The sequence below is a fragment of the Arachis duranensis genome, chromosome 5 (assembly GCF_000817695.3).
Source record: "Arachis duranensis cultivar V14167 chromosome 5, aradu.V14167.gnm2.J7QH, whole genome shotgun sequence".
NCBI lineage: Eukaryota > Viridiplantae > Streptophyta > Magnoliopsida > Fabales > Fabaceae > Arachis > Arachis duranensis.
This window is the reverse complement of record NC_029776.3, coordinates 10,175,784-10,188,464: the sequence shown is the minus strand read 5'-3', so window position 1 is coordinate 10,188,464 and position 12,681 is coordinate 10,175,784. Positions and strand designations below refer to the sequence as shown.

Genomic DNA, 12,681 nt, shown 5'->3' with positions numbered 1-12,681 from the left:
ACTGCTGCCATCCCTATATATATGTGCTATATATGTAAATTTGTGTGCTATATTGAACTAAAAATGTGTGCTATGCTTAAATATCTGTGTGCTCTAATAAATCAGAATTTGTTTAATAATTTCTGACAAATTAGTACGAGTTACCAGATTATTAGCGTCGATTACTTGTGTTGTTGTTATATACTCAATATTTATGTGCTATTGTATATATTTTTGGTTTTTTGTCTTGATTATAATTATTTATGATGATCGTAATTTTTTTAATTGAGTTATTTGAAAAATTAATGTTATTCTATGATTTTGATTTTTGTGTTATATATGTGTATTTGTGTGCTATGCTGAACAAAAATGTGTGCTACGCTTAAATATTTGTGTGATGTGATAAACCAGAATTTGTTTAATGATATGTGTCAAATTAGTGTGAGTTACTAAGTTATTAGTTTCGATTACTTGTGTGTTGTGAAAATGAAGGGGTGTGTTTTGTTTTACTTTTTTTTATTTACACATGTAATGTGGTATGGTGTGACAGAACTCAATAAAAGAATATATAAATAATTTGGTGTAGCAAAAATTTGTGTGTTGTCCTTCAAAAATTTGTGTTATAGTTCAAAAATTTGTGTATTATGTACAAAAATTTGTGTGTTATATCAATAAGTTTGTGTTACATTTTAATTTTTGTATGCTATACTTTAAAATTTTGTGTGTTATACTTCGAAATTTGTGTGCTGCAAAAGTATAGAAAGGTTTGTACATGTAGTGCAAGCTCTTTGAATTGTGCGCTAGTGCAGCACTGGAGTGCGTGTCACGCGTTTCATTTTAAAAGTCTTTTCTATTATAGTTGGGCAACATGGTTGAACTTAATTGCCAAAAAAACTTATACATGTAGCATCATTCATATTTTAGTTATAAAATATAATTTTAGGTTGGGTTAATAGTCAAATTAGTACCTAAAAGATAAGACATTCTTCAAATTCATCCTTAAAAGATATTTTCAATCAAATTGGTCATTCAAAAATTGTAAATTAATCATATTTGTCGTCCAGTCACTCCGTTAACAATTTTTTTTTCAAAAATTGATATTGTAAAACATTAATTGATAACATATATAATACATGAAATGTCTAATTGGATATTGACTAAATATGTGTATGAAAATTTATTTAGTCATTTTTTTCTAAATACAAAAATCTTATTCCTAATATGACCTAATGATTAAATTGATAGATTTTTGTAAACATAGTTGGTCAACGTCTAATTAAACGTGTTATGTGTCATGTATGCTATCAGTTAATATTTTATATCATCAATCGTTGACGAAAATTGTGAATGGAGTAACTGAATGATAGATATAATTAATTCGTAATCTTTGAAAGACCAATTTGATTGAAAAAATCTTTTAAAAATAAATTTAAAGAATATCTTATTTTTCAAAGATAAATTTGACTATTAACCCATTTTAGATTCTACCAAATCTATCCAAAATATTACTCAAATCTAACCCAAAACTAAAAATACAATAATATTTGTGAAACTTGATCAGATAGCATATTCTTAAATTAAATAAGAACCTTATGTTGGATATGAAGTTATGAAATAAGGAAAAAATTCAGTAACAAATATCATTAAATTTTTTCTTAGTTTTTTTTTTAAGGAAAAAGCTCAACACAACAAGGTGGAGCATATAAAATAATAAAGAATAACCCGACAACTCTAGTCATGACAACCCCTAGTTATCTTCGACATTGCCATCAACAACCATAGGGTTCACCACCACTCCACTCATCGGAGAGCAAGAAGGATCTACTAATAATATCCACCACACGTGAGCTTTGATTCCTGAAGATTTTTACATTCCGTTCTAGCCAAACTGTCCAGATAACAGTAAAGAAGCCAATCATCCACCTCCTCCTCTCACCTCTTCTTGCTGCAATATTCGTCCAACTTTCATAGTGTTGCTTGAGTGTACCAGATTCAACTGTCATGTCCCAAGCCTTCCTGTTCTCTTGCATGTTATTCTCACGTTTATTTTTAGACTCTTCCGTGCCGGTATCATTGTCAAAGTGTTGCATCCCTCAGGTCCTTTGGCTCCCCCCTTACACCATCCTCCTTAGTTTATTTCTGAAATAATTGACTTGAATATAGAAGAGTGATCAATTGAAGTTAAAAAAGGGTAAATGATTATCCATGAAAAATAAGATAATCCAAAAATAAAATGCAATAAAATCTTTTGATTTTTTTTTTATAGATTTTGCAGAAGAAACATTCATAGTACTGTTAACTGATTTTTAAATAGAAGAAGTTTTAGTAGAAAAGAAACAGAGAGCTATGAAAATAATCAAATATTATTTCTTTTAGAGAGTACAGAAAAACGACTTGAGTTAACATCGTTTATTACTTTTAACGCTTTTTAATTTGTATATGGAAGGCTGGCTGGTGTTGCACCCGGTTATGGGAAGGAGGGGGCTGCACATTGGTGTGGTGTCAGGACATGAGGAAATCGGACCGTGTGACATCCACTTTGCAACACGGATGGTCCGTTTTGTGGCTCTCTGGACGCGCGTCACACAAAGCTCACTCCCCAAACGGTGCCCTGAATACCAACATAGTGCATGCAGTAGGAACTCTCACCATCCGATAACTCACTTTCAGCATTCACTCTCAACCTCAAAACTTCATTCTTCTTCTTCATTCCTCTGCTGGTAGTGGGTGTGCATGGTGGGAAAAAAAAGAAAATGCCAAAGAAACATAAAATTAAAGATGTTAATCGCCCTAAGCTTCATATTAGACACTATCTCAATCATTCTGATTATGTAAGTTTGTTTAAAATTTTTTAATTTTTATAATTATAAATATTATTGTTAGAAATTTAGTTATTCTTGTTCTTGTTAGAATCTGAACTTAGAAATATACATAGAATAGTTAGGACTATTCTTCAATTTTTTTATTTTTTTTCTGAAATTTTTTTATTATTTCTTTTTAAAAATTATTGTTGTTAGGGTCTTAATTATTATTATTGTTGTTAGACATTGAATCTGGAAATGTAAATAGGATGATGTTATATTTATGTAAAACAAATGCAGTATATTTTTTTAATTTGTTTAATATTTTTTAATATATTTATTAGTGTTAGGAAGTGAATATTAATATTTAAAAAATAAATTATAAAATGTAAACCGGATTATTATTAATTTTTTTTATACAACATTTTTTTGAAATCTTTTTTAAATTTTTAGTTATAATTGTTAGAAAATTAAATATTATTGTGGTTGTTAGTAATTGAATGTAGAAATAAAAACTGAATGGTTAGTATTAATTTTTAAAAATACGTTAGTTTATTTTTATTAATTATAATTATCATTGTTAGGAAGTTAATTATTATTGTTATTAGAAAATAAACTTAGGAAGATAATCAGAATGATTACTAGTATGTTTTAAAATTTAGAAATATGTGTTTAATTTTACTTAAGTAATAGTTAATAGATAATTAATATTACAAATTATAATGTTATATATTAGAAAAATTGGGGATCTATAGCAAATAAATAAATAACCAGCATCTCTAATGTTGTAATATTCTTGAGAATTGATTAGGAATATATGTATTAGTTGATGTTATTAATAGTTAGTTTTGAAAAATTTTAAGGATTAATAATTCAATTTTAGAAGTTATAAATATTTGTTTTACTTTGATTTAGTCAAATAATTTATGAGTGTTGTGTGGTTTCAAGTAATATGTGTTGTTGAGTTAGTTGTGCAAATTTTGTTAATGACTTGCTGTAGTTAAAAAATTCTTGCCTCTTAGCAGTAAGTTAGTAATAGTTAATTAGTTGACTAATAATTTGTTATGTTTTTTTATAGAAATTAAGAATGTTGACATGTGACCATCCAGTTCCTCCGGATCGGTACAACGATAGGGTGGAGGAGCATTTACGAGTTACTAGGTTTTATCATGCATCTCAAATTGGTGTAGTACAATGTCAGAAAGCACTGGTGAATGCTCTAATCGAACGGTGGCACCCAGATACATATACGTTTCACCTTCTCGTTGGTGAATGTGCCGTGAATCTTGAAGATGTGGCTCTAATTCTTGGTCTTCCGACGGATGGTCTTCCAGTCACAGGGATGACAATGAGTAGTTTCGAAGCCTTGGAGGCAGAATGTTTGGATCAATTTGGAGTTGCACCGCGTAAGGAGGAGTGTAGAGGATGCTGCATAAAACTGACGTGGCTGTGCGATCTAAAAGAAAATTTTCAGTTGACTGATGAAATAAGTATACAGAGGTATGTGAAGTGCCACGTTATGTTGCTAATCAGGACGATCTTGTTTGGGGATAAATTTGGGACAGGTGTGCACTGAAAGTTTCTACCCTTGCTTCGTGATTTCGGCAGTATAGGATAGTACAGCTGGGGATCAGCATCCTTAGCACACCTCTACAGGGCATTATGCAGGGCATCTCATTTTAACTGTAAGAAAATCGATAGTCCACTAACACTTCTGCTCGGATGGGCTTGGATCCGACTGCCTTATCTATCCCAGCTTCCTAGGAAATCCCGCAATTTTCCACTAGCAAACAGGTAATATTATGTTACAATGTATCCGTATCTTGATATTTAGAATTCAGTTGCACTAAATAAATATATCATATTAGGTGGCATAACTGGGAGCGTGGTGACCGATGATATAGATATCTGACGCTAAGTCACTTTAGGAAGGCATTTGATGAACTTCAGGAAGGCCAGATTTATTTTCATTAAAGATGTATTAGTTTCGGATTTAGGGTTTAGGTAAATCTGATGAAGCATTGTTATTGTAACTGTTATGTGGGTTGTAATTATGAGTTTCATTTATTTTTTTCTGTTTGTGTGGGCTGCTTATACTGTGGATCGCGTGGATCCGAACATAATTCCTGCCGAAATCTACATGCAGTCGGTTGTCTGGAGCGCTACAGCGCCGTTGGTGTCATTCGAATGTATCGAGTGGCATGCTACCGATAGGATTAGGCGACAGTTCGGTTTCGTTCAGGAAGTACCTCATCAGAAATGGAATCTGGACAAGGCGCATGGAGAAGTCTTGACTGGTCCTAAGAATCTTAACTGGACCACAACACCGAGTCATTCATTTTGGGTGATGCATTGGACAACTAACCTGTATGTTTCCTGATGCAAGTTATGGTGTAATAAACTTATTTATGTATTAATGATGTGGACTATATTTAGAGTACTTTATATGTGTTGGACATTATGGCTTAATGACCTGGAATATGGTAACATTACTTTTTATATTCATAGTATTTATGTATTAATGAACTTATTTATGTATTAACGATCTGGACTATGTATTATGTTTCAAAAATCTTAATATATTACTACGAATATCATATCAAATTAACTCATTTGGACAATTGATGTCATATTATATAATGCTACAGATGGAGAATAATACTAGATTGTCATAGTTTATAACGCTACATAGACCAGGTCATGTTAACTCAGTATGCAAATTCATGTCATATTATACAATGTTACATATATCATAATTTATTAACTCAAATGGACAACTCATGCCATACTATATAATGCTACATATATAATATCATCTTAGAATGTGAACCTACTGAGTATCTCTGCCGGCATTTGCACCACCTGACTGACGGCATCTGCTACGGCTGTGTCCCTCAACTCCACATAGCCTACATCGCCTAGGCCGACATAACATTCGCGTGTCCATCTCATTCAAGAAGCGCTTCATTCTGGGGCGACCTTTTGTCACGCATCTCAGGAATGGATTCGGCATGAACTGAGATCCGTTGTAAGCAGGCCATGTAGTAGGATTATCTAGTGGCCTAAACCTTGCTCGGTACACTCGCCGAACTTGGTCTATCTTATACACATCATGCACATACACCTGCCAATCCAGTCGCTAGTTGGCACAACATGCGAACACATGTCGACAGGGGATCGAGTCCATCTGGAACTCACCACAGTCACATCAAAGGCCACGTAAGTCGACTGCAAACTCCAGTCTACTTGATATCTCACGCACCTCAAAGACCTCATTCTGCCGGTCAAAGCAACTAACCTGTATGTTTCCTGATGCAAGTTGGTTTGCATGCAACTTCGAGGTCACGACATCAGAAAACACATGCCCAACATTAATCCGGGCTTTCGCCTCCACTCTTTTTCGGGTGAACAACTCGTTAAGGCTGTAGAATGTTGCTTTCACAAGGGCAGTAACGGGGAGATTGCGTGCACCCTTCAATACTGAATTGATGCATTCCACTGGATTCGTCGTCATATGACCCCATCGATATCCACCATCAAAAGCCAACACGTACTGTTCGCGGGTGATTTGGTTTAACCAGTTAGTGTAGGCCTCGCCCTATTCTCGTAAACGCTGGTAACGTACTTCATACTCCCGCACCGTCCTCGAATATCCTGCAGGATAAAAAGAAACAAACGAAAAAAAAGAGGTAAACACACTTATTGAAGGTAACTCTGTTAGTAAATTAATTAGATTTACTGAGCGTTACCTATATTGACGACCAGTTTCTGCAAGTACGGCGCCTTAAATTTTCTCAGAAAATTCGACTCTATATGCCTGATGCAAAACATATGAAAAGCTCTAGGAGGTGACCAAGCACCATTACTCCTTTCCACAGCTGCATTTATGGATTCGTGACGGTCGGATATCAGTCCCACACCATCCCGAGTGACAACATGCTGATGAAGGTTACTAAGGAAAAAGTGCCACGCATCAGAAGTCTCTCACTCCACAATAGCAAATGCAATTAGGACGATATTGTTGTTGCCATCTTGTGAAACTGCCACTAGTAGACAATCCTTGTACTTTCCGTACAAGTGAGTTCCATCCACCTGGACAACTGGCTTACAATGTCTGAATGCTCTAATACAGGGGTAATAACTCCAAAAGACCCGATGCAATACCCAAATATCAGTCACCAAGTCATCGCCTTGATATGCAGGCATAGTCTCAAAATGAACAACAGCTGATGGCTCCTTATGACACATAGCCTCAAACTATATAGGCAAGGCTTCGTACGATGCTTTTCAGCCTCCAAATATTTTTTCTACTGCCTTTTGCTTTGCCAACCATACTTTCCAATAACTAACGGTGTAGTTGAACTTCGATTGTACCTCTACTATAATCGATTTTACCTTTAAGGTGGGGTCAGCCTCAACCAACGGCTTTATTGCTTCTGCAATTGTGGTCGAATCCAGCTTCAAATGATCCTGAGAAATTGTGGCTCTGGTACATGTGTGACTGCCATTATACCTCCTTATAACCCAACAATACTTCCGGCTGATCATGCTAACCCGGATAAGCCAATCACACCCTGACCCATACTGTGTACACTTCGCATAAAATATCAACGGCTCAGACTCATACACCCGGTAGTCTACGCTTCTTCGTATGGTATACTCTTTTATCGCCTTAATAACAGCTTCCCTCGAACTGAATTCCATCCCAACTGCAAATTCACCATCTGCGACAAAAAAAATTTCTGCCACAAGGACAGCCATACAAAAAATATTTAATACACAAATATTTAAACATCGAAAATAAAGGTAAATCAATTTTTAACTACATCAATTATGATATAAATCCAAATTATTTATATTTAACTAATTTACTTATTTACTAACAAATGAGTATTTATTTTCAAGTAATTTACTAACAGATATTAATTTATATTTAACTAATTTACTAGTTTACTATTTTACTAATAAATACTAATTTATATTAATCTAATTTACTAATTTACTAATAAATACTAATTTATATTTATTTAATTTGCTAAATTAACTCATAAATACTAAATGATATTTAACTAATTTACTAATTTATATATAAATTCTAATTTATATTCAACTAATTCAATAACTCCCTAAAAATTTTACTTTCTTAAACTTAAATACACAAACAGGTAAACAAAAATAAATACTAATCAAGTATATTTTCACACTTTACTTAGCTAGTTGGTCCAACTATCAAGATAAATTATTAAAAAATTTTAATCCATTTTATAAATACGGAGAATTACGTACCTGCACTGATATAATCCGGAAACTCCGGAACATGCATGGCTTCCAAATCCAAAATTCGCATGAATGATGGCTCCTCAAACGGCACTTTGTTTGCCAGTGCATTTGCCACATCTGACACATCCGAAAGCCATAGGTCCGTCACCTTGATCTTCATCTCCATTTAGACCAACTACAATGCTTTCGAACTCTTCTTCACTGTCACTATTGTAATCTTCCCGTAGAATATTCTGGTCGGCCTCAAATTGCTCAAACTCAACATACAACTCGATGAACGCGAGTTGACTCCGATTTTCAATATACATTGAAAATATCTCTTGCATGCTTGCTTCGTCCGTTACATATTTGGTTTGAAACTGGACGAATCCACCAAACACTTGTATAGGATATCTATATAGAATACAAGCTATTCTTCTTGCCCTCTCAGAATGAATTTTTTCACAGATCACACCTTTGAACTCTTCACATGAGATTGTGAAAGGAATCACAACATCTAACGAATTTTCACAAACAAATGTTACTCCTTCAGATGTTTGTAACAAAATCTGACCAAAATAATACATCTTCAATAAAACTCTGTCACTCATTACTCTCAATCACATAAACAGGATCAAAAACTTGAGAACTAGATTTTTAGCTATCATGCCAAGTAAGGAAGAAACAGAGAAACAAAAAACCAGAAGAAAGAACCGTTGAAGAAGGAGAAGAAGATGCGAGTAGGTCATCACCAGCATTCAGACACTTTTATTTAAAGTCACCAACAACTCGGACCCTGCGATTAGGTTTACTTCATTCAAAAAAATTATAAAATAATAAAATCGCACCATCCGATTTCATAAACCGAATTCATAAAAAAATCACACACTACTAGCAACTCGCAGGATCCGATTACCACCTTCAGAAAATCTAAAATTCCATCCTCTCCAAATCGGACCTACCGATTTGTTGAGCCAAATCTGAAACTCAAACAAGTCGCACGGTCCAAGTTCATGGACTTGACACTAACAATAAAGCTGTCCCACAGAATGGTATGAAACCCATGACTCCATATCCGGGGAAGATACGTACAAGTTTTCCATATCAAAAAAATTGAGCCTTACTTTTAACCTTTCGAAAATTATTATTTTCAATGTTGCACCATATTTTGGCTAATATTTTAATTACAGATATCTAGGATATATTATGCCTAACTATAAAAAAAAGTATTTTTTTTTAAGATATAGAGATGAATTTTTTTTAAATTAAAATTCACAAATTAAAGATTCATATTTATTTAGGATGTAAAATTTATGGTTCAATTTGTAGTCAAGAAGAAAAAAAAGCTTTAAATTTGTAGGTGAAATAATTTTTTTTTCATGTAAAACAAGTAAGACCTTTTGATTTATATGTTTAAAAAATTTTTAATATTAAAATACAAATTTAATTTTCAAATTTATAAATTAAAAAAATCCTAAATATAACTCTCAGATTTGTGGTATTTATAAAAAAATATACAAAATTTTTACATTATTAAAAAATACCACCTAAATACAACACAAAAAATAAAAAACACCATATTTTCTTTATCCACTTGTCAATATCAGAGTTTACCACATTTTTTTGACAAGTTTTCGGCAGCAATATATTAGGCACCAAAAACGACACCAAAAGTCATAGCAATATTTAAGCCTCTTGACGTCTATTATGTTGTATTAAAAGAAAGGTATTTGTTATATATGATACTTAAAAATTATTGTCTAATTATTAAAAAAAGTTAAGTAATTAATTTTAAATTTAAAAATATAAAAATTAAAAAATTATATACTTAAAAGTTATTATACAAAATAAATTAGACATCAAACAGAAGATATTATAAAATTGGCCTAAAAAAATATAGATTTACTTAGTTAAAAATAGAATAGTTTAAATTAGTTAAGTTTTTACGAGAATTAGATAGAGTAGTGTTTGCTACCCTTAGGTTACGTTTGTTTTTTAGAATAGAATAAAATAAGACACTGAAAATAAGAAGAATAAAGACACAAAATTTTGTGTTTTTTATCCTGTTTAGTGATAAATTAAAATAAATTATAAAAATTTAATTTATTTTCATTTTTTTATTAAAAAATTTGAGACGAAAAATATAATAATAAAAAATATAATTATAAAAAAATTAACAAAGAATAATAAAAGTTCGGTATGGACATAAAATATACTAATTTAGTGTTACTGAACACATTATTTATATAAATGTCTCTTCTATCAAACATAATTTTATATCTCTATATTTTTATCTCAGTGTCATATCTCTATAAACAAATGTAATATGTTCTTACTCAATTACATTGATTACGTTAGGTCAAAATTAGGATTATTCTACAAACTCTTATAAAATAGAGTAAAACTTTTGATTTGCACTCTCTTATTAGTAAGAATGTTATTAATTATATATTTTTATTTATTATTTATAATATTTTAGTTCGTAGCATTATTCTTCTTATCAATAATATTATGTCAACAATTCTAAAAACATAATAATAAATGATAATCAGATAATCATCTTTAAGTAAAATAAAATTTATAATTTTAACTTCTTTAATCAATTAAATTTATTATTTATCATTATAGGTAAAATATATTTTTATTCTTAAAATTTGTCAAAATTTTTTAAAATATTTTTAAATTTTATTTTGTTTTAATTTTGTTCAAAATATTTTGGATTTGCATCAAACATATCTCCAACAGTTAAATTTTCAAAAACTTAAGACCAATCTAACAAAAATGTATGAAAATTATGCTTGAGTTGCTTGTGTTGAGAGTTGTTCTTATGAAATTATTGTTGAATTAGTGTTAAATTTTTTGAAAAATTAGCCACTAGGAGTATTTTTTATGCAAATTAAAAATTTTTGAGATAAAACTAAAATAAAATAAAACTTAATATTTTTAAAATTTTTGTCAAACTTTAAAAACAAAAAATATATTTCACTCTATTATTATTTGTTGAAACATCAAGTATTAATTAAATATAATAAATATTTATATTAAAAATATCATAATAATTATAAAAAAATTTAGTTATAAATATTTAAATTTTATATTATTTGATCTATTTATGTATTTTAAAAAAAATAATATAACTTAAACTCATTATATATGAAATTGATATCAAGAGAGATTCTGTGCATGTTTGGGCGCCATTATTTTGTTAAAAAAATATCTTTTTTCAATGAAAAAAGATCTTTTTTTATTTTTTAACGTGTTTGGCAAATTTCTAGTAGTAAAAGTAAAAGTACTAGTAAAATAAAAAAAAGATCTTTTTTGAGAAGCTGTAATTTACATTTTTTTTTAAAAGATTTTTTTCCTTAAAAGAAAAGATGTTTTTTATGTAAAAAATAAACAAAAAAGTACTTTTATATTGTTATACCCAAACATTAATTGATAGATAAAAAGACCTTTTTACATGAGATATTCAAACATAAAATTACTTTTGCTTTTCAATAAGATCTTTTAAAAAAAATAACTCAAAAAAAGATCTTTTTTTATTTTTTTATAAGATCTTTTAAAAAAAAATAACTCAAAAAAAGATCTTTTCTTAGAAACTCACCCAAATAAGCCCTCTATCTTTGGTATGAGATACAAAATTCTTGTCAGTATTATTAGTACAATATAGTCTATTTAAATTTGTGCCTGGTTTATTTTGCTTTGCCGTCTAATAAGTACATTTTTTTCAACATTTACTCTCTCGCTCACTGGTACACATTTAATTAATTTGGTTTTTCTAGAAAATTAACTTTTTTAAACCAATAATCAAGTAATCAACTAATATAATAGTAGATGCGTAAAAAGATTAAGAAAATGGAAAAAATACGTAAGAAAAATTGATTTCAATCTCTTTATTATTATTATTATTATTATTATTATTATTTACATTAAAAATTTTAAATATATATTTTAAAATAGTAATTGATTTGGTGTGTACACGTGACTACGTAAGTATAATTCATAACCTTGTTGTGGATAGTACTTCAAAATTAATCTCAAAATATTACATTTTATTTAAGATCATGCATCCGTTACTTCCATCAAACTTAATCTATCTAGCTCATCGTATCTACTCATCAAATAATTGATGCCCGCTCACACCAAAATTGACTAACCCATGGTGCATATGTGTGAGTTTCTGCAGAATAATAAACAAAACATTTCGCTGCTCTCTTGTCAAAGTTGGTTTGCTTACTATTCTATTCTGTATATGTAAAGGTTCTATGTGGCCAATTGGAAAAAGCTAATATATAGTAATACTTTAAATAATAAGTGTATAATTCAAAAGAAATACATTATATTATTGGTAGTCAATCATCCAACAAAATAAAGTGTTAACTAGTAACTGTGCATCTGATTAACTCAGTCTTAAGATTTATAATTGCATGCAGGAGCAGGAACTAGTCCATCTGATATGCTTATTGTTATTGTTATTAATTAGAGATTTAGATTTTCAGAGAAATTGATTCATATATTCGTCGACCGTTGTGTACTTCACTTCTGGATAAAGTTCAGAAGCCTCAACCCCGAACGAAGGCGCTATGTCAAAGTTTACACAATCTCCTTTTACTATTAGTGAGTGGCATACCGCCAACATCAT

General features: G+C 30.5%; 1 protein-coding gene across 1 annotated transcript in view; it reads right to left on the bottom strand.

The window, feature by feature from the left end:
• Positions 1-12,358: 12,358 nt before the first annotated feature.
• LOC107487967 (phenylcoumaran benzylic ether reductase Pyrc5) overlaps positions 12,359-12,681 on the bottom strand; it is a gene marked incomplete in the record, with an annotated part of 1,723 nt that continues 1,400 nt past the window's right edge. Inside the window, 1 exon segment of the mRNA XM_052261541.1 lies at positions 12,359-12,680. Coding sequence (XP_052117501.1) covers positions 12,535-12,680 — 146 coding nt within the window.